A 27,631-nucleotide genomic window follows, 5' to 3' on the forward strand; every position below is an offset into this window, starting at 1 on the left:
ACTTAGTTAAAGCGTAGCTTTAGTGGTGGTTTCCAGACTAGATCATGCAGCAGAACCAACGGAGGAGTTTCAAACCAAAAACCAACAACTGAACAAATTCCTAAGCCCAACCTAAGCCTCTTTGAACCTTTATGGGGTAGAACTCAAATATTCGTGGTTTTTGTTTGTTTGTTCGTTTGTTTTTTTCATTTTCTACAGAGGTTTTTTTTAATTCAAGTATAATTAATATACAGTGTTATATTAGTTTTGGTATACAATCTAACGATCCAGCCATTCCATATATTTCTCAGTGCTCATCAAGGTAAGTGTACTCTTAATCCCCTTACCTATTTCCCCCAGCCCCCATCCACCGGCCCTCTCTCAACCACCATTTTGTTCTCCGTATTTAAGAGTCTGTTTTTCTATTTGTAAATCCGTGCTTTTTAAAGAAGCTTTCTGGATACTTGTAACACAAACAGTCCAAAGTCTGACATTTTGAAATTACTCATATTGCCTTGCTTATTTGCCTGAAGTGGAGAAGGAGAAACTTAAGACGATGCCCACCAACTTGCATTGATCATTTATAATGTGCTAGACGCTGGGCTGCTCAACGGTAATATAAAATTGAACCAGGCTCCCTGTCCTTAAGAAACTCACAATCTCTTAAGTGGGACGGACACATATATAAGGAACAAATTGTCATAGTGTATGGTAAATATTGTAAGAAAGATGTTCAGAGTGCTACAGAAGCAGGGTAGAAGGATTAGTCATGCCTAGTGCTTTGGGTGTTTTCACCAGCGAAGTGACATTGAAGGATGAATAGCATTTCTCCAGGTTAAAAAAAACAACGACAAATTTTGGCTTTTATGTCATTCGTCCTGGGAATTATTTGGATAGTAGAAGGCATCGGTTGGTGCGATCTGCCTATGCTCTGGCAGTTATATGGAGAATGAGCTGGAGTGGAGACGTAAGAGGCACAGAGATTCGTTGGGAAGCCATGGAAATCGTCCGGGAGAGAGAGACGTCATAACCACTTGGGTATACTGCATCTCAGGCAGAGGGAGAAGGAAAGCGGGCTGGTTTTAAGGAGAGGCCAAACCCCCAGGAGTAATGTTAAGGGGACTCCTTTCAGGCACAGCTAAATTCTGAACAGACTCTTGACTTGAGGTTTGGAAGGAAGAAAGGAGGGGGAGATGTGAGAGGTGTTAGGATAAAGCTTCCACAAAGTTCAAAGCTTCTCGCCAGAGGCATCTGAACCCCTCAGGCCACCTCCCGTTTCCCTTCCCCATGACTTGAGACCAACACATGCTCTTACTTGCTCCAAGATCTTCATAAACAATGCTTCCAACTGCTTTTGCTTTTTAAAGGTGGTCATCTTGGAAACCTCTCGTGAAATAGGGAACTGTATAAAGAATTATGAGAATATTCAGTGAGGGAAAATAGCAAAGGGAGCTACTAGCTATGTGGCTTTGGGCAAATCCCTTTACCATTCTGTGCGTTCAAATCCTCATGTGTTAGATGATTCATAAGGTCCCTGCCAGCTGTGCTACTCTATGTCACTGAGCCTAACAGACACAGGACGTACCAGGGCCATGCTCTCTTTTTGCCCTGGCAGTCCCCTGCGGGAGCAGAGGGACTCTGTGCCTGGCACCAGCTAGGAGAGGAATAGCTCTGATGGAAAGGTGAGAAAAAAATGAATCAGCGGGTGGCTGTTTGGATTTTCTCAAGTATGGTATTTCTAGATACTTCCAATGTCTCAGGAAGGTAGAAGCTCATTCAAGGAGGATTGGGAGCCACTTCTTCATCACCCAGAGTCTCCACATGAGAAAATAAAAGGATAACAAATGGCCAAGAGGGGCGCCTGGGTGGCTCAGTTTTTAAGCATCTGCCTTCGGCTCAGGGCATGATCCCAGCGTTCTGGGATCGAGCCCCGCATCAGGCTCCTCCGCTGGGAGCCTGCTTCTTCCTTTCCCACTCCCCCTGCTTGTGTTCCCTCTCTCGCTAGCTGTCTCTCTGTCAAATAAATAAATAAAATCTTTTTAAAAAAAAGCAAAAACAAATGGCCAAGAGATGCTAAGTCATCCAACTTCAGGCGGGAGCCGCTGCAGGTACCCGCCACCCTCCTGCAGAGACGCCATCTAGCTGCTCACCTGGACGTGGAAGATGTCATTCAGGAGACAGTGGAACTTCTCAACCAACAGAGTCTTGACTTTATTTTGAAGGTTGGTCTGTCGTTCTTTATAATGTTTACAAGTATCCAGACCTAGCACATTGGCCATGAGTATCTGGATGGTATAGAAATTCTGATGGAAGCTGATCTTAGTCAACGCGATAGCAATAGTCCTGTTTATAAGAAAGCCGAGAAGCAGAAAAGAGTTCTTAAATATATTTTTTGAAAATAATAAAGGCTGAAGGAAAGCTCTGACTCTTCCTATTCAGTTGTTACAACAGCAATTTCCTGAACTATCTGGAAGCTGTTCTTTACTCCTGCTTCAGATACGCTCCCCTCATTCCTCTATGTCCCTGAGCCCTCCTAATTGACCCTAACTATGTCCTCTTCGGCAGTCCCACCCCCACCACCTTGCCCCAAGCCCTCAGACTCTCACCCACACTGCTGAGAAACATGCCACTACCCCTGCCTAGTCCCATGATTCAGGGCATTGCCTTTACAGAAGCCTGACGTATCTGGAGAGATGCAAATCCTCTCTCCTATTTACAAGTTTTTAGTGGCTCCCACTGCAGAAATGTCTAGACTTCTTTTATGTGACCTACCAGACTTCCCAGGTCTCATTATGTCATTCTTCCCACTCTGCCCAGCCGTCTACCCTCCACCAACAAACTAGTGAGAGTTCCCTGCACACCCGGAGCTGTTTCTTCTCCCCATGCCCTTGTGTAAACTGTCTCCCAGCCTGGCAGCTTACACAGCCCTGTCTGATCCCTCATTTCGCCTGCTTATCTGCAAATCTCAGCTCAGCTTCAGCCTCCTGGAAATCTTCCCTGGTGCCCTGAGGTTGGGTTACAGACCCCTCTTTGTACATATCCATCACGGTCCTCACCGCATCCTATTTTTATTCTCTCCCTCTCCTCTTCCCTGAGAGCTCTTTGAGGGAGGGGATCAGATATTACTCATATTTGGGGCATTGGCACTTGTCATGGGTTGAGTCACGTCCCCCCCCAATTCATATGTTGAAGTCTTAGCCCCCAGTACCTCAGAATGTGATCTTATTTGGGAATAGTATGGTCACTATAGATGTAATTACATAAGTTAAGACGAGGTCATACTGGCGTAGAGGGGGCCCCTAATCCAAAATCACTAGCATTTTGATAAGACGGGGAAACTGGGACCCAGACAAGGCACAGGGAGAACACCATCTAAAGATAAAGGCAGAGATTGGGTGATGCTTCTTCAACCCAAGGAGCACCAACAATGGCTAGCCAGCACCAGAAGCTAGGGGAAAAGGCATGGAACAGACCGTCCCTCCCAGCCATCAGAAGGAACCAACCCAGCTGGCACCTTGATCTCAGACTGTTAGCCTCCAGAACTCAGAGACAACAAATTTCTGTTCAGGGAGCCACCCAGCTCGTGCTACGTTCTAGCAAACATAGAGCACTCAACAGTTCCTGGAACATAGTAGGTGCTTGATAAGTGACGGGATAAATGAATGAATAAATGTCTTCTGGTGATGCATTATTTCCTCAGCAATGTTCAAATTATTTATAAACCAGCCTTTCTTAGGCTGGACATTAAAAAAAGAATAGAAAAGCAGCTAAGAGTAATATACGGTTTCTAAGCATTTTCCTCTTAAAGCCTTAAGGTTCGGTGGTGAAAGATATGAGACACCATTGTCCTCATCTTAGTCACCGTCCCTGGTCACTGTTATTGAATACCATGCTGTCCACTGTCACAAGGGTGCCACATGGGCTGTCCCAGAGTGCCCTCGTGACTTTTCTCGCATGAAAACAGATGAACGGTGTGAGAGAAGTACCTTAGGTCTGCCTTCCAAAAGAAAATCCAGAGGCTTATCATTCTCTATCCCCACTCACAGGGCCAAATGGTTTGAACGAGTGATTCTCTGCCCGCTAGCTGGATACATTTCTGTGTTCGTTTTGTAGACCCCATCTAGCCTTGCTCTCTACATCTGTGCCAGGAGTTCTCAAACTGCACATTCGGATTACTTAGGAGGCTTTACAGTATTGATATCCAAGCCCCACCTGGCATTAAATTCGGATTTCCAGGGGACAGCCCAGCTTCTCATTTCTTAGTTCAATGTGTTTATCATTAATTATTTACTTAGTACGGAGGGCATGGCACCCAATAACTGACAGATTGTGGGGGATTTACATATGACAAATAATATAAAGGAGAGGAGCATTAAAATAAATGAAACTCTTAAGAACATTTCTCTGGGTTCACAAGAAGTGATCATTGCAAGACACTCACCTGTGGTTCTCACCTTGGGCCAGATACTCAATTTCCCTAAGTATCTGGCTTTTTCCATATCCTGACAATCCTTCGTACATTAGGACTCGGCTGCAGTTGGACACCAAAAATTCCTTCATAGTACACATGAAGTATTTGATCTCCTTATCACGTCCTGTTGTTTTTATTTTTTAAAAAGGGAGCAAACCTAATCAACATAAGATAATCTAGAGATATAAAAAAGCACATAGTGATACCACTTCTAAAAATACCTCTGGAATTTCCATGGAATTGTTCATGAACTTTCTTGAGATTCTGTGCACTTTAAAAATTTTTTAAATCTTTCTCTGGAGCTTTCCAGTTAACAATGTAGTTTTACAGTTTTGTTTGATGCCCACAAGCGGTGAGGGCAAGTATTCTTATAATGTTCATTATAATGTCCATTTAATTTTAGCATAGAAAACCAAGATTTAGTGTAGCCAACTGCTTAGATTACACAACCAAGAACAAAACCAGCATTATCTAGCCCTGGCTCTCATGTTCCTTTCCTTTTTCTTGTTTTCTATAACACGCTAGAAGTAATCTGTAGATTATTACATAGGAAAATAAATGTATTAAAGTTAGGGTTCCTATATTGAACAATTATGGATAAAGTATTTTTATTTCTAATTCTGTGAAAGAAACTTGCTCTTTATGAATGAGAAATTATACTCATCCCAGGGCCACTAAGAAACATGATCAGGGATTAGAAAATTCGATTTGCTTTCAGAAATCATGTGTAGGTTATTTCTTTCATAGGATCAACTTACAGTCTTAGTAAAAATAAATGATAGTCTTTTCCGATTATAAAACGAACAGATGCTCACTGTGAAAAATATGGAAAACTTAGAAGAAAATAAACATCACCGTGGTTACAACCCTGATGCTGTTATTTTTCTGGTGTGTTTTTAAATACAGGTAACAGGATGCCCTGACGGAAATCTGAAAGTCAGCCCATAATCGTTGAAACCTAGGTGGACAAGAAGGAACTGGCAGAGCTGTCATTGCAAAGGAGTGAGCAATTTCTGTGGAAAGAGCTGGAGACCCTTTCAGGGCTGGTTCTTCCTCCTTTGCGGGATTGGTCACTGCTGAAGGCCCATGTGAGATGTTCATTCATAGAGTAAACACATATCCAGGTGTGATTTAACGTCTATTGAAAACCAGGACCATTGCTCTAAGCTTAGATGCTTTATACAAAGAAGCTAAGTGTTCACTTGGTGATGGAAATTTCTGGGCACGATTTAGTGAGAACTAGCCTGCAGACTATGTGGCTTCTTTTGGATGAAACGTTCCCTTTCTGAAAATGCATTTGAACTTCGATATCATGAGATGTGTCATGCTCTTCTTTGGCCCAAGGCTCACGTAGGTAACTCAGAAGACAGAGCCCAGGAGGCCACAGAGCAGCGTCTTCTAGCTCTCTGTGTCCTAGTCACATGGAACCCATACAGGTAAGACCTTATGGATTGCCTTTCAGCTGGATTCTAAAAGTCTAGTCGCCTTGACTTGAAGTTCATGCACCTTGTATCTGGGATCTGGGACTGTTGCATGTGTTTTTGATCTTAAAAAAACACTTTTTGATTTTAGTTTCATTGACAGCTATGTGGTTGGTTAGCACACAATTTCATTCATAGGAGCTTTTATAAAAGAAGACCACTTCCTATAGTCCTAACTTCTGACAGTCTTTTTTTTGGCTAGGGCTTTAAGGAAAAGATATACGGGTTTGGTCTTTACCTCACACTGATGGAATCAGGGAAAAAGGCGACTGGAATGGATGCAGGTACCATTGTGTTCTAATATGACTGCCATATTGAGTCCTTGTCTTGTAGAACAGGTTAGGATTCTGCTTGCTGTCAATCACTATCACAACAAGCATATCCTAGGATCGGAAGTAAGGCTTCAGAGGAGGGGGAGAGTGAGCATTCCTTCTCCTTTCCAGCCTTCAGGAGTCTGGGGTCTGGATTTACAAGAAGTGATTAGACTCTGAAAAACACCTGCCTGCAGTGAAAGCGGGCATGGCTGCTGACCCTCTGCCTTCTTTTAGGCTCCGCTGAAATCAGGGTTCTGTCCTGACATTGCCCCAAAGTTTGGGACAGAGCCTCCTCCTAATTGTCCTAACACAGTCAGGACCAGGATTTAACTTATGATGAGGCTTTTAGGGATGTTCAAGTCTAACAGAAGGAAAGTTCAAGTGTTCTTAGAAATGGCTGCCTTCAGAATCCACGGGCTTATCTTCATGAGGGTTTCTTCACCCTCGTTTTCTGTCCACTTCCCTGCCTAGTCTAGTCTCGAGTTAACTTTCTTATGATAGGGTCCCTGTCACCACGAATCACAAAAACATCACTGCCACTGCAAGATTTAGATCACAGATCTGAATGTAAAAGGTCAAACAAAATTTCTGGAAGAGAATCTAAAAAAACTGTTTCATGACTTTTGGGTGAAGAAAAATTTCTAAATGGTAGACAAAAGCACTAGCTGTCAAAGACTGATAAACTGGATTACATTAGAATAAAATATTCTGTTCATTAAATACATCATTAACAGAGTAAAAAGATTGGGGCGCCTGGGTGGTTCAGTCGGTAAAGCATCTGCCTTCAGCTCAGGTCATGATCCCAGGGTCCTGGGATGGAGCCCTGCATCAGCCTCCCTGCTCAGTGGGGAGCCTGCTTCTCCCTCTCTCTCTGCAGCTCTCCCTGCTTGTGCTCTCTCTCTCTCACTGACAAATAAATAAATAAAATCAAACACCCCCCCCCCCAAAACCAGAGTAAAAAAGCAAGCACAGAATGGGAAAAGTTATGTACAGGAAAAACAAGAGACTGTACCCATTTTTAGGATACATAAAAAACTCCAACAGATCTATAATAAACATACAACTCAACTGAAAAATAGGCAAAAGATTTGTGTAGACACTTTGTAAAAGATGATGTCCAAAGAGCCAATAAATATATGAAAAAGGAGCTCAACCGTATCAGGAGAATAGAAATGGAAATCACAATGTGATACTACTCTGCACCCGACAGACTTATTAAAATTATAGAGATTGTTAAAAACTAAGTTGTTGGTGAGGAGGAAGAGTGACGGGAACTCTCATAACACTGTTAGTCAGAATATAAATAAATACAACCATTTTTGACAATTATTTGGCCTCGCCTACCAAAGCTGTGCGCTTTGTCCTGACAGTTTCACTCCTATGTGTATGCTCAACAGAAACACGTCCATGTGTTCACCAAGAGACACGTACAAGCATCTTTATGGCAGTATTATTCATAAAAACCAAGAACTGGAAACAACTTCTATGTTGTACAATGAGAGAATGAATAAAGTGTTGTACATTTACAAAAGGGAATATTGCATGGCGATAAAAATGAATGAGTTACCGCTACACCTAGCACCACGGAGGAATTCCATAACGTAAGGCTGATTAAAAGAAGGCACATGTAATTACACGTTGTACGCCTTCACCTATAGGAAGGTCACAAACAGGCCTGAGTCATCTAAGGTGTTAGACGTCTTGGGGAAAGGGTGAGGGATAAAGTGTGTGCGGTGCTGGAGGACTGCCCTTTTGCTCTTTGCTGGCCTGGATGGTGGCTGTATGCTCACTTTGCGATACTTCCGTAGGAGGCAGATGTAACATTGGTGTACTTTTCTGTATGTCTTGTTATAGTTCAACAACGAAGTTTAAAAATCAAGGCCCACTACCTACCCAGCAAAGGGTAGCCCTCATTTCTGTTGCAGATGAGGTATGCCATACCAAACATGCTGAAGAGAAGAAAAGAAAAGACGTTAGAGTCAGAAGAGGGAAATATCGAGAGCAAGAGTGTTTCATTCTTAGTTCCCAGAAAGTCTCCTTTTCGATCTCTAACACGAATCCATCTCCTGACTCGAGGGTTGCAGATACCAGGGGGAGGAGAGAAGAGAAGTTCTTACCTGGAAATAGAGAGTCCAAACAACTTATGAAGAGCCTTTCCCATAGAGCCTGGTACAGTGTTCAGTAAATGCTTGTTGAGTCTCCACTGGTGGAACTGAATCCCTTTCTAGGGAAACCAGACACCATGATGGGACCCATAGACTTGGATGTGGTAGATTGTGTCCCATCCTAGAAAGGTTCCACCAAGCGCTCAAACGACAATGGCCCACCTTTGCCAGCATTATGTGTCTGGCACAGTTTCACGTGCTCTACACGTGTCAGCCTTTACTCCCGAGAAAAACCTTATTAAGAAAGTACTATTATGTCCATTTTACAAATGACAAAACTGAGGTGCAGAGAGTTTAACCTGCCCAAGATCCCATGGGTAGTGGGGACAGAGACAGAGGATACCCACAGAATCAGTATCTATAACCAGGCCAGGGTATGTACGCTTGTCTACCGCATAATATTTCTTGACAGAGCCTTTTTAGTCAAATGGATCATTCCCTTGCCTGCACTAACATACTGTTTTGTTATGTCTCTGTTACAGGACATATCAGCTCTCCCATGTAACATACAGCTAATTTTGTATATTGTATAGGTTGGTCTTCCCTATGAAATTGTGAATTTTCGGGGCAAGGACCAGGCCCTGTTCATATTTGTGTTTCTACACTCTCATATTTGCAAAAATGGTATAGAAAAACTATGAGGAGGCCAGCCTTTGGGATCGGGTAGTCCTGGGTTTCTGTGGTAGACTGACTGCATGAATGGCCCCCCTTCCTCACCCCTACCTTATCTATGGCCTGTGCTATGTCACTCTGCAGTGGTCTCCTTGTCTGGGCTCAGCCTTGTGACTGCTTTGCCAACGGGATATTACCAAACATGACAGCGAGTCTTGAAAAATGCTTGGACATTGGGATGGCTCTCTCTTGCTCTTCTGATATTGCCATGACAACATGCCCAGGCCAGTCTGATGGAGGATGAGACCCACAGAGCCAAACTGTCCCCGTTATGTCAGCCAGACTTCCCAGTTATCCCACCTGACATGGTCCTGGATCGGCCAACAACCTATTGAGCCCCAGGCATGTGAATAAGCCTAGTGAAGATCAGCCAAATGCAGCCAAGATCAATTGAATCCCACATATTCGTGGGATAAACAAATGTTTCTTGTGGCTTATACTAAGCCACTAAGGTTTTGTGGCTGCCTGTAATGCAGCATTATTGTGGCATTTTGAAACTTGGCTTAATTGCTTACTAGATTTATGACCACCGACAAGTCATTTAACATCTCTGAATCCCAGCTTTTTTTTTTTTTTTTTAAAGATTCTATTTATTTATTTGACAGAGAGAGACAGCCAGCGAGAGAGGGAACACAAGCAGGGGGAGTGGGAGAGGAAGACGCAGGCTCATAGCAGAGGAGCCTGATGTGGGGCTCGATCCCAGAACGCCAGGATCACGCCCTGAGCTGAAGGCAGACATTTAACTGCTGTGCCAACCAGGCGCCCCAATGAATCCCAGCTTTTAAATTTATAAACTGGAGATAATAATAGATTCTACCCGATATGGTTGATACTAGAGTAAATTACATATTTTGAGGTACAGTGAGTGCCTAGCACTGAATAAGGGCCCACAAAAAAAAATTTAGTATTATTCACTCATTTAGTCAGACAGCATTTTATTGATGGTCTATGCATGCCAAGCACAGTACGGCACGCGGGGATACAAAGATGGATGATAAAGACTCCTTGAACCAGCTGCAGCCCTGAGTCTCTTCTCTGACCCTTTAAGACCTAGATTCTAGCTTGCTGATATCAACAATAATACCTTTCCACTTTCCATTTACTCACTCCTGGATTCATCATTATTGAGTGCCCACTATGTGCCAAGCACTGGGAATATAAAAATGAACAAGAAATAGCCACTCTCCTCAAAGAGCTCGCAAGGTAGTAAGGGAAAAGCCCATCAGGTCAGTCTTTGTGATGGGTATGTGCTAGAGAGGTACACAGAGGAGGAAAAAGCTAAGCTCTGAGGTGCCTGGGTAGCACAGTCGTTAAGCGTCTGCCTTCGGCTCAGGGCGTGATCCCGGCGTTCTGGGATCGAGTCCCACATCGGGCTCCTCTGCTGGGAGCCTGCTTCTTCCTCTCCCACTCCCCCTGCTTGTGTTCCCTCTCTCGCTGGCTGTCTCTCTGTCACATAAATAAATAAAATCTTAAAAAAAAAAAAAAAAAAGCTAAGCTCTGTGAGCTGGACTGGGCTGTTCCAGAACCGGCCTCATGGAGGAATAGGTCCTTGAGCTAGATTTCAAAAGTGGACTGTGATTTTCCCAGTAGACTGGGGATAGGGTGGGTGATGGAGAGGACAGTCTGTTTAGACAGCCCAGAGGAGGGGGCACAGGAGGAGACAAAGTTGGAAAGGGAGGTGGTTACCTTGTCTGTTATTTCAAGGAATTTGACCATGATCATGAGGATGACTGGAAGCCACTGAAGGATTTTTAGTTCCAAGGTGATACCCATACATTGAAGCTGGGCTTTGGAGGAATACATTTCACTACAGACCTACAGGAGGAACAACGTCTTATCTTCTTTTAGCCCTATTGTTGCCTGGCACACAGTTGCACAGTTGGTATGATCAGGAAATACTCATGGTTGGTCACTGTGTCCACCTGGGTCCAAACAGATACTCAAATGAGGGGACTCTCTGTTCTCTTTGCACCACCTGTGAAGAGTCACCCTCAGATTATCAGTAGTGAGGGTAAAATGGGCTCCTGCACCATCTATAATATCAGTAGGATAGAGAAAGATGAAGGATTTTGAAATCTGGGCCTTGTTCTGGGGAAGGAATAGATTTTAATTTCGTAAGTTGGATTCAGATCTGACATGGGTGACCAATGGTTTTTGCTATCATAATTTTCCCACTTCTTTACTAAAAAATACCACAAAACCAACCAATGCCCCACACTCACACTTTCTCATTAAGTCCCAAACACTGATAGACTGGTCCAGAATCTGCAACACCCTTCATGACCTTCTTTGGAAGCTCTTTGAAAAAGTAGGCTGGTAGGTTGCTGCCATTGTAGGTGACAGAGTCACACGTCACGATCCCTGGGTAGTACATCATCATCCTGGCAGCTATGTTGACTTTTTGACCAATTACTAAAACAGAAAGGAGAAAGGCAAAGACAGGGAGAATACAGCCATTGAGCTAGCAGAATGTAATCCGAAACATACTGACCCAAGGGGCATTTTCACTCGTTACTCCTTTTACCTCTCATGAATGACACAGAAGTCTGGCCTTGGACTACCCTTATGCTGCCAATGGTTATTTAAAACTATCCAGGGAGTTAACCTGATTAGCTCTTGGCACAGTTTCTACCTCTCCTGGGAGGCCTCGGGGGGTGCTGTGCTGGGAGATGAAAGGGTCTCGTATATGGAGAGGGCTCTGTGCGGGTGGTGGCCATGGGCCCAAGGGCGCTCAGATGAGGTCTTAGCTGGTCTTCTGCTACAAGACAGACAAGCACAAGCTGGGGTGGGGGACACTGACCTCCAAATGAGGCACAAAATTGCAACTTTTCATTTCATTTTTGAATCACTTTCATTTGGCAGTTTCTTTTCTTTTCTTTTTTTTTTTTTTTTTTAAAGATTTTACTTATTCATTTGAGAGAGAGAGAGAGCATGAGCAGAAGGAGGGGCATAGAAAGAAGGAGAAGCAGGCTCCCCACTGAGCAGGGAGCCCAACATAGGACTCGATCCCAGGACCCTGAGATCATGACCTGACCCAAAGGCAGACGCTTAACCGACTGAGCCACCCAGGCGCCCCCTTGGCAATTTCTTAAGGGTGAGTAAATACGGCTGGAAGGGGTGTGTGTGTAAGACAGACTCAGGGGGTGTTTTAAAGGGTAATACGTGTGCACAGCGTCTGAAGGAAGCCGAGCAGGTTCTATCCCCAGCTCCACCTCTAACGATGTTACCAAATTACTTGGGCAGACTCTCCCATGCTTCCGTTTCCTGATCTGTAAATGGGGATGATAACAGTGTCCCTCTCAGGGACAGTTTATAAAGATTAATGAGACAGGGTGTCTGGGTGGCTCAGTCGTTAAGCGTCTGCCTTTGGGTCAGGTCATGATCTCAGGGTCCTGGGATCAAGTCCCATGTCCCACGTTGGGCTCCCTGCTCAGTGGGGAGCCTACTTCTCCCTCTCCCGCTCCCCCTGCTTGTGCTCTCTCTCTCTTTGTCAAATCAATAAAAGTCTTTTTAAAAAAAGAATAAGATTAATGAGTCAATTCATGCATATCACTTTCAACAGTGCCTGGATGCTAGTAAGCCCTCAATTAATATTACTACTAGCTAGGTTTTAAATATTATACTTTAACACAAACTTAAATAGTTCTATCAAGATTTTTTTTTTCAACTAACACCTTCTTTTGATCAAGATATTCATTTTAAAAGCTGCTTAATGTGGAAAAATTTGACCATGCAATAAAGCATAGTATCATGAATCTCCATATACCTGTCACCCAGTCCCAAAAGCCACAAACCCACGGCCCATCCAGCCCCATTCTCACTCCCATCTACTCTCCATTCTGTATTATTCTGAAGAAAATCTCAGACACCCAATCATTTCAGACATAACTATTTCAGTATTCTAGATGTATTGTTTCTGAATATCTTAAACCATAACAGCGTTGAGGAGGGAAGTAAAAGCAGCGAAATCTTGAGATAATATTTACTTTCTATTTTCTTTTGAGGTTAGTATTATTTATCAGGAATACCAATATTGTTAATTTTCTTTAGGATTTTTTAATGGGAATTAAGAGGCCTGTCTACGGTTAGCAAGCAATTATTATAAAGGCCCCCTCATCCCATGAGCTTAGAGCCTCCATTGCTCCCCTCGAATGACTACGTAGTTGATACTCGCGCAGAGTCCCAGAAACGTGCACTTTGCAAGCATTGAGCTGCCAATGGGCGAAGCTACAAGGCTCGGTTTCTCTTGGAAGGCTATAGGCTTTAGAGGGCAGGGCCCGGGTGTCACTCAGTGTTGCCCCTCCTCCCACAAAGCTGGGGGGCAAGTCGCGGCGAGATGACCTGGCTCAGCACACCTGTGTACTCATGTCTCACGGAGTGCCCGACGATTCCACAGAAGACAATCCCGCTGGCCACGCCGATGGAGACAGTACTGGTGCCCGGAAGAAAGCGAGAGAGTTGTAAGGCAAAAGGGAAAGGTAATGAGCAGACTGACAGTGGGGAGGGTGGGGACATGATGATGAATGGGGCAGGGAGGGAGGGAAAGGATTTCAACAAGTAACTCTCTTCCACAGTGGGGAGTTTAGGGCCACCGTACAGGGCCCTAGAGCTGTGAAAGAGGGACAGTTTGGGACACAGAACTAAGTTCTTAGAAGTGATAAATCAGCTCACTTTTCTGCTATTTTTAAGTATTCATCTGAGCCACTTTTCTAGAAAATAACCTCTCATCACCCCCAAGCGGACTTTCAATAGAGAGTGGCTGCGAACAATTTCACTATCTTTGTTATTGCTAGGAAGAATAAAGTCATTATTTTGAAGGGAAGTAACTCAGCTGTAGGATGTGGCATCAAAAGCTAACTTTGTTCGTACATGATCATGGCTGAATATATAGACGACTAAGGGCTGACATGGTGGAAATACTTAGAGCAAGGGGGTGATACCCGTTTGTACCTAAGTAGAGCTACAAGTTGGGTCATTGGGGCGCTCAGGTTAGATGAACCTGAGGGCCGGGGCTCTTAGGCAGCCAGGGCTGGGGACAGTAAACCTTACTTTCTTAAGAGTCTTACTGTGAGTAGATCATCTTGAGGCCAGATCAATAGACAAACTTCTAGCCCAAGGACTCATTGTATCTCCTAACTATTAAAAATCAACGCCGGCCTCCAGCATGGTGTTGGTAGTTCAACCTCTACCAGGAAGTAAGCCGGAGCATCGAGAGACCACCCAATCAGGTTTTCTTGCAAACCTGCTACATTTTGACTTTGTAAGGGTATCCTTTCTGCACTTGGCCTTTACCATCCCTCTATCACTGCACCTGGGCTGGGTTGGCCCTGAATAACGAATACAAACAGAAGGGCATTCTGTCAAGGACAGCCCTCTCCTTACTTCCTATTCCCTGACCCTTGTCTTCTCTCCCCAGATACTACAAAAAGCTCAGGGACCACCACGTGGGATCAGGGTCAACACTCACTGGATTTTGTGAACCTGAGAGCAGAAGTCAAATATATCCACAGCACTCTCCAAGGCATGACTGACCTCATCAGGAGCCTTTTCCCCAGGGAAACCAAAGACACAGAGAAAGGAGCAGCCCTGTGAGGGAGAGAGTCAGCAAAACACAGCTGGTGCATGGCGACCTTTAGAGCGGACCAGCCAGAAGGCCCAGTGGAAGGTGGGCACCAACTTTCCCTGTCTGGATCACATTCCATCATGGTTTCTCTCCTACCTATTTCATGCTTAGTAAACTTCACCTAACTGCTAGAGCATCGGCAGCAGGAGGGCTCGAGCCTGAGGAGGGCTTGCTTTTCTCCAGAGATAATGGGTTGTACTGGGCCACGTGTGCACCCACCTGTCTCTTCCCCTGCAGCCAAGATCTTATGCTACAGGGTGTTAAGTATAAATCCGAGAAGCAGCGCAGAGCAGTGGAAAAGCACCAGCTCTGCCATCAGAAAATCTGTGTTCTCACTTGGAGAAGTCAACTACACTCTGTGAACTTCGGTTTCTCGGTCTGCAAATGGATATTAGAGTCCTGCCAAGGTTGCTTTGGCTACTAGCATGAGGGTTATGTGTGCGTGTGTGTGTGTGTATACGTACAGATATCTATCTAACTTTGTAAACTACATATATATATATGTACATATATATATATACATATATACACATATATATACATATATATATAACTTTGTAAACTACTTTATAGTATATACACACTTCTCATAGTATATTACATATATTCTATACTGTATATAGAATATATACTTTACAGTGTGTATATATATACTTTTGTAACCTTGATGTTGTATTTGTAAACTTATATTAACATTATATGCAAATATAATATAAGCTTGATATACAGTGACACTTTGTAAACTATAATGTTCCTTTCAGATATTGTTACTGTTCTTAGGGAGAAAGGCTTAAACTGAGAGCGGTGTTTCTTGGCATGACCTTAACTGTTCCAAGCAGAGATTAAACTCTGAAGCTTGGCATTCTTAGCCTCAATCACTTGAAAAATTACCTCAGTCAGGTGCTGTTGTCTATAAGGAAAGAGCATAATAATTAAAGGACAGTGGGCTAAACCTTCAGTCTGTATATGTTATAGCCTGAGGAAATGCAAAAGAGAATGCCTTGGTTTCTTCAACCCTCTCCATAACGAGTCTAAGTGTCAGATCCTAGTTGGCGCCGGGCTCCGTCTTGATGGCAGACAGGAAGCTCTGATTCAGGTCTGTGTAAAGACCAGAGGGTAATCCCTTCTACAGAATGCCCAATAAATGAACGAGTGAGTGTTGGGGCAGTAATTCAGTGCTCTGCTCTTAAGATGCAAAAACACTTGAGATGGGGCATCAGTGCTCACTAGCACTTCTGTGGTAATTTGTCAATCACACAGTTCTTCCCTGAACTGATTAAGAGCAGATTAAAAACACCCAGAAGCTAGAGGTGCCACTCCCCTGTCCCCTGCCTCCCTCCCCACTTTGGCCTCCCCTTCCCCCCACCCCCCACCCCATGAAGCTGGAAGGGGAACTGGGGGTGTAGATATGGCAGGTGGGGATTATTAGAAACTGGCTTCTGGGGTGTGATGGCTACTAGACACCTGACCTAAAATTTCTGGGAGATGGGGGACTGGAGATGTGTCTACAGGGAGAGCTAGTCATGCGTAGTGCTTAAGGGCACAGGCTGGGAAGGCGGACTAGCCGGGTTTGAATCCAGCCCACTACCCACTAACGGGATGATCACAAGCAAAACTTAATCTCACCTGTCTCAGGGTCTCAGTGTGTCAGCACCTACTTCTTACAGGAGTCCTGAGGGTGAAGTGAGTTAATATGTGCAAAGCGTTGTGAACAATGCCTGTCACATAGTAAGTGCCAAAGCCACCGTATAAGCTGTTTCTATAATTGTAAATAAAGATGGATACTTTTAGGTTAAAAGTGTCTCTTCTCTCCCTCTCACCAATGTCCATAGGTGTGAGCGCTAACCTTAAATTCTCCATAGGTTCTCACCCCTTAGTTCATATTTACCTTGTCAAACATGAAGACTTTATTGATTTGGCCTCGGAAGACCCTCAGGACGGAATTGATGTGCACACAGGCATCCTGGATGGCCGAGCCGATGACTTCTGCTTTGTCTTGGTCCTTAAACATCAGGTTCACAAACACAATCGTCACTGGGCGAAGCTCGGACAAGTAACCCCGAAGCTGTTTGTCATCAATCTGCGGAGTAGAGAGCAGCTTTCCCTCGCATGTGCCCTTGGCCGTGGATTCTTCATCACAACCCCACCTCCATGACGTTATCATTGGAAGGGAACTAGCTTTTGAGGTTCTCCAGAAAGCTGAAGTTACCAGAATGTGCGAGGTGCCACCTGGCAGAGTCAGCCCAGAGCCGAGCAGATGGAAGTGGAATGCACTATCAGAATCTCTTCCAGTGTGAACTTCCATACTGCCTCATGAACCCCAGCACCGTGACCACCACACCCTTGCCCCAGCTGCTGGCTCCCCTAGTACCAGTAGGAGCCGTCACAATAACAGAAAGAAGTACTGTTCCTTTTGGCTCTCTTACAATTTAGGGATAAGAACAGCATGTTATGTAATCCAACCTTATATTTTCACAGCCCGGGACCATCCGGAATACTTTCACATTTTATCCCACTTTATCTTCAAGTGACATAAAATCAGCATTATTATCCCCACTTTACTGATTAGATAACTGAGACATGGAGCAATAACACAGCTTTCCCAGGGTCACACAGAACCCAGATCTCCAGGCTCCTAGTCCAATGTTCCATTTACGACTCGCATCTGTGTCCCCGGGCAGTATATTTCATTCCGCTTCCCTCTTCTCTCCACTCCTGCGCACAACAGGCCCAGGGAAAGGAAAGAAGTACGTTCCCAAATCATGCCTGCCTATCATCATTCTTGAATTTTGTTATATTAAGTGCATAGCAAACCAATGGGGGAAATCATTGTATTTTCTCTCCAAATAGCACAAAAGTACCAGATTCTCCACTGACAATATAAAACATATATTCCAGACAAAAGAGGGAATTGTGCATAGGGAATCCTGCAGTCATGCTTCCTTACTGGCTGGGACAGTCCTGGTTTCAGGTAATTTTATTCTTTTCATAAAAGGTGATTTAATAGGGGCACCTGGGTGGCTCAGTCGGGTAAGCGTCTGCCTTTGGCTCAGGTCATGATCATAGGGTCCTGGGATCGAGCTCCACATCGGGCTCCCTGCTCAGCAGGAAGCCTGCTTCTCCCTCTCCCCTTCTCCCCTGCTTGTGCGCGCTCTCTCTCTCAGATAAATGAACAAAATCTTTTAAAAAATGACTTAATTTCTAACTAATCGATGTGATGACTTTCTTTGATTTCTCCAATAAATCACTAAATAAGAAATTAATATTAAATATTAAAGATTAAATCTAGCAAAGAAATGAGTTAAAATTATTCCATCGGACTGTGTGTTCTGAGTTTTGATTGGGAGAATGCAATCACCGCATCTCTGAGGATCTCTATTCTTTAGGTGTAGTCTTGGTACTGTGGTAAAACGTTTGTCTTTTGCCTCCTTGCAGCCCCCTTAGCTGTATCTCTCCACCCGCTGTTCATCATTCCTACCCACAATTTTCCTGGTGACTCATGGAGCCTATCTTGTATCCCATTCCTGTAGACCTTGATCTCAGCTGGTTGCAGCTAAAGAAGCATAATGTGTCATATCTCTTGGAGGTGGGGAGGGGAGGGGTTTCGGGAGCTTCAGAAACCTTGAGGGGTCAAGCGACTGCAGATACTGGAGGTGGTGCTTCTAAATGGGGCTGAAGGTGGAGGGGTGTGTTCGGATACCACTTCAACTCACACTGGGAAGGCAGCTGCCCACTGTTCAGGCTTGCCTGAGATTTCCTCCCGGACACGACTGCATTTTGATGGAATGAAGGGTTAAAACATGCATGTATTAGGAAGGTATACAGCCTGTGCAAAAAATGTAGGATTCAGATAGAATCAGGTTCAAATCCTAGCCACATCTCTTATTTTATAACCTCCGAAAAGTTCCTGGTATCCTTCTGGGTCTTAGTTTTCTCACATATAATATGGGGATTAAGCTATCTAGCAAGAATTGTGAAGAATAAATACATAAGAGCAGAATGCCTGGCATATGGTGAGTGCTGAGACTCACATGAATTAATACATTTAAGAAAGCCTAGATCCAAGAGAATAAAAAGGGAAAATTTTAGGGGATGGAGGTAGTTCTGGGCATTCTAGTTATCTGTATTGTAAACTCCCAAGACTCAAGATCTAAGGTGAACAAGTGACTTAGAGAAACAGTGTAGCAATGTTAACTCACTTGAGGTCTTTCAGCTGTGTGGCATATAGAAAGGGGGACCACATGCTCTTGTTTGCTTGGGGAAAAAAGGTCCCGTTTGCCCAGTTGTATAAAACACACAGTCCTGCTTTATGCCTGTTGTCCCAGTGTAATTATGAATAATGCCTCCTTTAACTCTTAAAAGGATCCTGATTTGAAGAACAAATTTTGTAGTCACCTACATATAGCTAACGTCAGCCCCATCTCTTTTTAGTCCAATGAAACATTTTACTAGCTACTGGTTTTCTTGATCTTTCCCGATATCCAAGATCCTTGACAATAAAAGCCAATCAATCAAACTGTGCAAATACCTGCTTCAGTATGCTTTCCATCACATACTTCTGTAGGGACAACTCCAGCTCAGGGTCAGACTCCAGCATGCACGCAAGCCTCAGGAGGTCTAAGAGCAAAAGAAGGGGCAGCATCAGGAAAGGAAGCATAGTTCTGCAGAGGTAGAGACAGGAGTCTCCCAGTCCCTGTTCCCTTGGGTAATGGTCTCTGCAGTCCAGTCAGGGGACTCTGGGACATCTCGTGGCCAAAGAGAACCAAAGGGAGTCCAATGAGAAGTTCTTCGAAGTTGCAGATTTCCCAGAATTCGGTTGCATGGAGCTCAAAACCCTGTTGTCATCACACTTCGGAACTTGGGGAGACTTTTACTTTCAGACTTGAGCTAAAGCTATGGCCACAGGGGATGAGAATGGACAGATGAGAGGATGACAACAGAAAAGGAAGACAGAATGAAGGGGACGGCAGAAGTGAAAGAGCAGCATGGGTAAGATTCAGGAGACTTCTGATCTCTGGGTTTCTCATCCCCGGTTTGATACCAACTCATTATGACCCTGGACAAGTCATCTCACTGCCCTGGTGGTCCCCCAGTTCTTCACCTGGAAAAAAAAAGCTCAGTGGGGTTTCATAATCTCTATGGTTCCCTTCACTATGATGGTTGACAGTTCCATACTATGGAATAATATAATAATAATGAGCTCGAAGAAAAAAAAATAAGGGAGAAAACGTGGCAATAGGTTTTCAGCATGGAACAGAATAATAACAGTGCAAAAAAAATGGGATGAAAAATATAAATGAAGTAGTCTGAAAAGTATATAAATTAAAAAGCAAATTCAATTTAAACCATTTATTGAGTATATTCAAAGCCTAGTATACTCAAAATACCATGCTAGGCACTACGTGGGAATAAAAAAGTAATTAGGAAGTTTGGGCTTTTTCCTGGAGGCACTTACTCACTGGACTTTCAAATATAATATGAGTGGAAAAGTTAAATAGAAAAAGAAAAGCTCAAATGGGCTAATAGACTATAAAGAGGAAGAAGTGGTCAATATGAGGTAGTTTAATCAGAAAGGGGTTCACAGGAGAACTAGAGAGTTTTACTGGATCTTGAAAGACTTCTGGCAACTTTCTAGAAGGATTGAGGAGGGCATGCCTAGCAGAGGGACCATGTCAGTGAAAGTCAAGAATGAGCACAGTGTGAAGATTTTAGCCTGGCTGGAATCCCATATGAGTACTGGAGATTAAGAAGAAATGATATGGGGGGGGGGCGCCTGAATGGCTCAGTCGGATAAGCATCTTACTCTTGGTTTTAGCTCAGGTCATGATCTCATGGGTTGTGAGATCGAGCCCTGCACAGGGCTCTGTGCTCAGCAGGGAGTCTGCTTGAAAAATCTCTCCCCCTGCCCCTCCCCCACCCCTCTCTCAAATAAATAAATAAATCTTTAGAAAACAGGAAGAAGAAGTGATATGGAACGGACTATGGAGACAAGGGAGCAGGAGTTATAAAGGTCTAGGCTATTGTTATGGAGACGTATGTGTGCCTATAGTAAAATAAAGAATTTGGTTGGTCCTTGTTCCTGGCACCTGGGAAGTAACTTCTAAATCTTTGGAATTTCTCAAATAATGGGATTGTCTTTGTTCTTCATGGTGGGCCCTTTGGAACACAGCTGAATTTATGCTAAAGGGGTCTCAGGTTGGGGCCAGTTGTGCTGAAAACACCAACTCTGTGAGGAGAGGGTTAGGGCTTTGAGCCATGTGACATGAGCCTGACTTCTGACCTCTGAGGAGGGCAAGGGGTCTGAAGATTGAGTTTAATCACATGGCCAATGATTCAAGCAATCATGCCTACTTAGTAAAACCCCAATAAAAACTGAACACCCCAAAGCCAGGATGAACTGTTTTGGGTTGGTAATCACACAACGATGTGCAGGAAGGAGGATGTGCCCTCAGGACACAGAAGCTTCATGTCTGGGACTCTGCAGACTTTACCCTAAGTGTCTCTTGATTTGGTTGATCCTGATTTGTATCCTTTAAAATCCAACTAAAATCATGAACATAGCACCTCTCTAAGATCTGTGAGTCATTCTAGTAAATTCTTGGGAGCACTGGGGGAACCCCTAGATTTATAGACAGTTGGTCCGAAGTAGGGTGGCCTGGTGATCCCAGAGCTTGCTGTGGTGTTTGAAGCTGTGGCTGGCGGGTGGGGGGGGGGTGTCTTGGAGAGAACGTAACTTATGAAATCTGGGCTACCTCCAGGTACTTAGCATCAGAATTGCAGTGTGATACTGCAGCGCCCAAAATAAAGCCTGAAGAGGCCCTAGATTGAAGGCACCAGTAAGACCTAGGGGATGGGATCAGGGGTGTCACTGGACCTTCTCCATCTCTGAAGCTTTTGGGTTCTTGGCCTTTCCTGGTCAATTTTCCAACAGTTCCCTCCTGCCCCACCTCCAGCTCAATAAAAGTATAATCAACTATTTGTAATGTTCAAAATATGTAAGACCTGTACGTAGATGACGAGGAAGAAGAATGATTCAAAGATGCTTCTGAAGTTTCTAGTGTGGAGGAAGAAACAATTGTGGGAGAAAGGCAAGTAGCTCAGAGTTTAGACATTGTTGAAATCAATTTCTAGGCCCGTGCCGGAGCTGTTCCTACCTGCGGTGCCACATCGCAAACTGAAACTTTGGGAACTGTCATGTCCTGGAAATGCCCCACTTGACCAGAAATGCCATATATCTAGTCAGCCAATCCCCAAATGCCAAGCCAACTCTCCGTCTTCTCAGCACAAACAAGGTTGACTGTGTGGCCCCAGGAAGTTGGATATTTTCTATTTGTTGCTTTCTGGCTCTTAATTGTACATCTTATAAAAGCTGCTTGCCTTCCGCCCCATTTTGTAGGTCTCCTAAAAGAGACTGTCCACTTCATGAAGCATTCAGGTCTATTTACATCACCTAAATTGTCTTTAATAATTTTTAACAACATGTTAATGTTGGAGTACCTGTTTGACATCTAGTAGAGACGACCCATGGGCAGTCTTTTTATGAGTCTAGAAACCATGACAAAAGTCTGGGCTGAATTCTGGCAGTTGGGGCTGGATCTTAGGTGAGGCAAGCAACTTGCAAGACCATGAGTAGTGCCTCCTTAAATTTCGTGCCCTAGGCTCCTCCTTTCCTCATCTTAGTCCCAGTCTGCTGGGAGTCCTAGGAATGTCAAGCATGGATGAATAGAATAGATCTCCAAGAGGTCAGTAGGAAGGACTTAGAGGGTCAAGGACAGATCCCTAGAATTACCAACATTTAAGGAATGGGAAGGAGACTAAGCAAAGGCAGTGGAAACAGGTGGCTTAAGGTGTAAAAGCAAAACTAGGAAAGAATTTTCATGAACCCAAGGAAAGAGGAGAAGCTTGTGTCCATAAAAAGAGAGTAATCTAAGGCCAACCAGCTAGGATGAGGCCTGAAGAGAGGTCACCTGCTTTGGCAAGTTGATGGTCATTGGTGGCCTTGACCTCAACAGTCTCAGTAGACAGGAGAAATGGCTAGAAGCTAGACGTCAGGGGCTCAAGACTGAAGAGTAGCTGAACACATGCCCTTCAAGGCACATGCAATTTTCACCCAAGTTTATTGGGTGAATAAATAAGTAAGATAGAAGAGGAGGCACAGACGTACAGATTACTCTTCTCAGAACTCTGGTGGTGAAAATTAGGAGGGGAAAGTAGGGTTCATAGAAGTTTTATTTTTCCTTTCATCACGGGGCAGACTTGCACATGTTTAGATGAGGGGGAAAGGTCATTGCCAGAGCAGAGATGGAGGGCCTGAGGAAGGTTGTATTTGGAATCACTATAGTGAGGAATGGGAAGGAGGTCCCCTCTCTGTGCTGCTGAGGACTGGGAGCTGTATTGGGGAGGCCAGCCACTTAAAATAGAGCCCTTGGTGTTGATAAGACCCCCCTGACCATTGACAGAGGCAAAGGCTCCTGTCCATGGAGTGTACTTACTTTTGTGGTCACCAGAAGGGTAATAATTCATGAAAGTCATACACTTTGTGAAAAATTCATCAAAGTTAAAAGTAGAAGGTGGTTTTAAGAAATTAACCTAAATAAAGAAAAAAAAAAAGAGAAGTGTTTGGTTATTCTGAGGGTTGTCTGGTCTTTTGAAGAGACTTTCTCAGCAGAAAGGCAGGGCGTATGCTTTTACATGTCCAGGACACGGTAAACAGAGACTGGCGTACTTAGACAACAAAGATCTGTAATTTGGATGTGATCACATTAAAAATCTTTCTGATTAGTCCTGAAGGTCTCAAACTTCAGTTTGTACACAGGGCCACACCAGAGGGCTCACCTGCATACTTTTCCACTCTTAGAACTTTCTTCTTTCTTTCCTTCATAACATTTCAGTGTAAATAAAACCTGGTTAAATTATATATCACTTATTTCTTAGATTATAAGGATAAAAGGAAAAAGGGGGCTGATGCCCAAAAAATGTAGGAGGAGTGTCACCAGCAAGAAGATTCATCCCAAGATCAGGAACCCCATGGTATGATACATGGAGCATGACGCAACCTCAGTTCTGTGGTGTTCTTGCCTCCCACCCCACATGAACACCCTTAATCCAATAATGAGAAAGTATCAGCCAAAACCAAATGGAGGGACATTCATCAAAATAGTCAATACTCTCATTAAGTATCAAGGTCAAATAAGACAAGGAAAAACTGAAGAACTGCTATCGATTGCAGGAGACTAAGTAAAAATAACCACAAAATGCAGTGTGAGATCACGGATAGAATCCTGGAACATTCCACTGAGGATATTCAGTGGGACACTGGTGAAGACCAAAGAAGGCTTTTAATCAGGGAATGGTATCGTACCGATGTTCATTTTCTGGTTTTGACTACTGCACTCTGGTAAAAGATGTTAAGCTGAGTAAGGGATATATGGAAACTCTGTATTGATTTTGAACTTTTCTGTGAGTCTAAAATTAATTAAAATTAAAACAGTTTCTAAGGATATAAGGAATGATTGAAGAAGATGGGGAACAAGGAATTGTGAGCCAGCTAGGTCATGTAGCCTGGGCGGCATTGCAGGGAGAGCGGTGGGCGGGTATGAGGGTGGTAGACTCATGCACAATGTGGGAGAGCCTTTCGCCTCCACCAGCAGGTACCTGGATCTCCATCGCCTTTCTGTCAGCTGTGCGGTCCATTCTGGGGTCAGCTGGTGGCACAGCTCTCCTCCCTGCTACGTACAAAGTCCAGTTTCGCTAACTGGCTATGTCCCAAGGACAGGGCTGCTTACAGTCAGTCTTCAACTTCACCACAGCATTTGCTACTAGGCAGGGCTGTGGGGTCAAGTCTCTCTTCCCTCACTAAATGGCTGCCCCTGCTCCCCTCCTCTCCTCACCCTCAGTGATCCCTTGCCCTGAGTTAGGAGGGTGTTGAGTAGTCAAAGCGACGGCTGATGGCAGCCCTCAAACGACAACCCTCTGCTCCTAGGGAATAGGGGGAAGACCCTTCCTGTTCCTTAAGCAAGGGTCCCAGCTGCGCCAAAGGCCTCCATACCCGGTTAGCACAGAGAAGCCTCATCATTTCCTCTTGAATGCCGGGCCTTCTAAGTCTAACTCGGGCTCTCCCATCCCAGTCTCCAGCCCGAGGGCTTCACGGGACAGGCCTTCCCAGTGGCTTCCTGACAGGCCCCCCCCGCCCCCCGCCCCCCGGCCACAGACTGACACAACTTTCTGCAAGCGGCAGCTTTGCACCTACCTTAACAGCTCTCTGATCTGGAATCCTCTCAATTTCGATCATGCTCCGGTCACAGAGCTGCCAGCAGTTTGGTGACAGAATGACATCGTTCATCTGCGCCATGTTCTGCGCAATGCGCACGTCATCCACCGCCTGCCCAATCACCAGAAAGAAGTTGCGTGTTTCATCTCCAAAGACCAACATGGTGATGTGGCCGGCAGCCAGGGCTGGCAAGGAGGCAAGCACGAGAAGTTCTCGGTTATCCCCAGCAGCAGCAGTTCTCAGTCAGAATCCTGCGTGACTGTCTACCTCAGAGCCAGTGTAGTTTCTGAAAGTTTCCACAGCTATCAGAAGACGCCTCTGTGCACCCAGGCTTCCAAAGCTCCTCTTTCTCCCGAGCTAGAAACTCGGCTACTAGTGTTCACCTTTCTGGGACATTTCTCTCTCTAGATGGCCCTTTCAGGCCCCAAAGGTATTTTATCCTTTCTTCAATTTACTTGTACTTAAGAGCCACAGAGAACACCCTCAGTAATTCCTTTTGGAGAGGATTTGCATTTTATCAGAAACTGAGGCTTTAACTAAAAAGAAACCCTTAGGGTTGAATGTCAGGCAACAGCCAGAGGGGGAAAGTTTGGGGGAAAGGGAGTAGGTATTCTGACAGTCAGCGTCCCACCCCCACAAAGTGCCCCCTGAGTGTTTTCAAGTTGAGAGATGAAGGTTTTGGTACCAGAGCGACAGAAGATAGAGTGTTGTAAAATACGTCATATATACAAAACGTCACGTGCGAATGAACTACGAGTGATACACAGTTCTTTCAAATGACTGACAGCACCAAGACCTGACAATGATAGTTGTAATAGTCATGACAAAGACTAGTTTTGTGGAGTGGTTATTATGTGCCAGGTATTCTACTCGTTGCTTAAATTCACATTTTGTAAGAGCCTACCAGGTAGAGACTAGGATTAGCCCAAATTAATTAGGATTAGCCCAAATCTGAACTGGTAAAGCGAAGGAGCCCAAACTCCCTCTGGTTAGCCTAATTCCAAAGCTCAAGACGTGATGGGTGGGCTGAGCCACTATGTTCCACTATATTCTGTGTTTTCTCTCCAGGAGAGCGATGCCTCAGGGGTCGGGACCCATTTCCAGAATGCTGGAGCATCTCTCCTTTCTCAGAGCTTACCGATCTTGACTCGGATATCCAGGCCTTCTTCAGACTCCTGCGTCTCAAACAATCCATGGATCTCCAGGCTACATTTAATTACGACTGTGATGATGTTTTTCAGTTGCCTTCGCTCCACCTTCCACAGGGCTAGCAGCGCATCACCTTGAAGGGACAGACACACCGGAGGGCTTCTGAGCGGCCCTGGGAATCCATCTGTTTCGTCTGAAATCTATACAGACACTTACTCTTCAGACATGCCTCAAGCCAGCCCCTGATTTCTCTGAGGTGCCTTCTTTGTTGGAGCCCAGGCACCTCGGCACTCCTTCCTTACCCCTCCCATCTCAGTGAGTCCCCCATACCTGCAAATTTTAAGATGTCTCCTCCAAAAATCAACACTTCTGAGGAAAAAAGAAAATAAGGTAAATCAAACTCCAGTTTCTTAAAGCTAACAAGAAATCATTCTTCATCCATGGAATAGAAATTCGGTCAAGAGAACATCAATTCAGAGAATAAACTTATACTGAAGATGTCTCAGACAAGTCGCTTATGCCCACTGGAGTGTGTTTCCTCAACTGTGGAATGCACACATTGATCTAGATGACGCACACGCTCTGTTTCTGTGAATGGGAAAAGATAGGAAAGAAGGTGGGATTTCTGGTGAGGTCTGAGGACAGCGATCTACTCCCATAATAATGGAATGCTTTTTACTGATCAATATATGTTATAAGCTGGGGCTTGAGGGGCATGGGCGAGTGGACGAGTGGACGAGTGGCAGGATTCCATAGAAGTGAGAATCAGAAAATTGGGAACCCGGGCGCCTGGGTGGCACAGAGGTTAAGCGTCTGCCTTCGGCTCAGGGCTTGATCCCGGTGTTCTGGGATCGAGCCCCACATCAGGCTCCTCCGCTATGAGCCTGCTTCTTCCTCTCCCATTCCCCCTGCTTGTGTTCCCTCTCTCGCTGGCTGTCTCTATCTCTGTCGAATAAATAAATAAAATCTTTAAAAAAAAGAAAATTGGGAACCATTACTATGGCAACTTGGGTTTTGTTTATTACCAACTTGCATTTTGTTCAGGCTTAACAACATATGTGGGCGTTTTTCTCTCTTATTTATGCATCATCACAAATTTGTTGAGCACCGCTGTGCTGAGTGGGACACAAACAGGAATTAGACGCAGTTTCTGCTTTTAAGGAACATTAACTTTTGTCTAGCGGGTGACATTAAGATATTACTAGGGAACTTACAGCCCGATAAAAGACTAGACCCTGAGTTTACCTTAACAGAGCAAATCTTTTTCTTCAAGATTAGTTCAAATGATAATACAAACAAGATGGTAGCAGAGATGGAAAAGTCAGTTGTGCTTCTGAATTCATCATTAGAAGACAGAACACTAATGAGTTAGTTAAAATCACTCATCTATTCGTAGAGCGTTCTCTTAAAGACCATATTTGGGTTATGCTGATGCTCGTTTTTTCAGTCATTGTATATAACTAAAGTTCTTTAAAGGTAATCTCTAATTCAGTCTCTTAACTGGTAC

General features: G+C 44.4%; 1 protein-coding gene across 1 annotated transcript in view; it reads right to left on the reverse strand.

The window, feature by feature from the left end:
* ADCY10 (adenylate cyclase 10) overlaps nt 1-27,631 on the reverse strand; it is a 73,432-nt gene that overhangs the window by 44,676 nt on the left and 1,125 nt on the right. The window contains exons 3-15 of the mRNA XM_040636167.1: nt 26,455-26,493; nt 26,114-26,257; nt 24,955-25,160; nt 23,198-23,294; nt 19,234-19,322; nt 16,594-16,785; nt 14,550-14,668; nt 13,438-13,514; nt 11,305-11,494; nt 8,139-8,194; nt 4,421-4,574; nt 2,130-2,322; nt 1,295-1,381 (exon numbers count right to left, since the gene is read on the reverse strand). Coding sequence (XP_040492101.1) covers nt 1,295-1,381; nt 2,130-2,322; nt 4,421-4,574; nt 8,139-8,194; nt 11,305-11,494; nt 13,438-13,514; nt 14,550-14,668; nt 16,594-16,785; nt 19,234-19,322; nt 23,198-23,294; nt 24,955-25,160; nt 26,114-26,257; nt 26,455-26,493 — 1,643 coding nt within the window. The remainder of the gene's footprint in view (nt 1-1,294; nt 1,382-2,129; nt 2,323-4,420; nt 4,575-8,138; nt 8,195-11,304; nt 11,495-13,437; nt 13,515-14,549; nt 14,669-16,593; nt 16,786-19,233; nt 19,323-23,197; nt 23,295-24,954; nt 25,161-26,113; nt 26,258-26,454; nt 26,494-27,631) is intronic.

The sequence above is a fragment of the Ursus maritimus genome, unplaced genomic scaffold, assembly GCF_017311325.1.
Source record: "Ursus maritimus isolate PB19 unplaced genomic scaffold, ASM1731132v1 scaffold_2, whole genome shotgun sequence".
Lineage (NCBI taxonomy): Eukaryota > Metazoa > Chordata > Mammalia > Carnivora > Ursidae > Ursus > Ursus maritimus.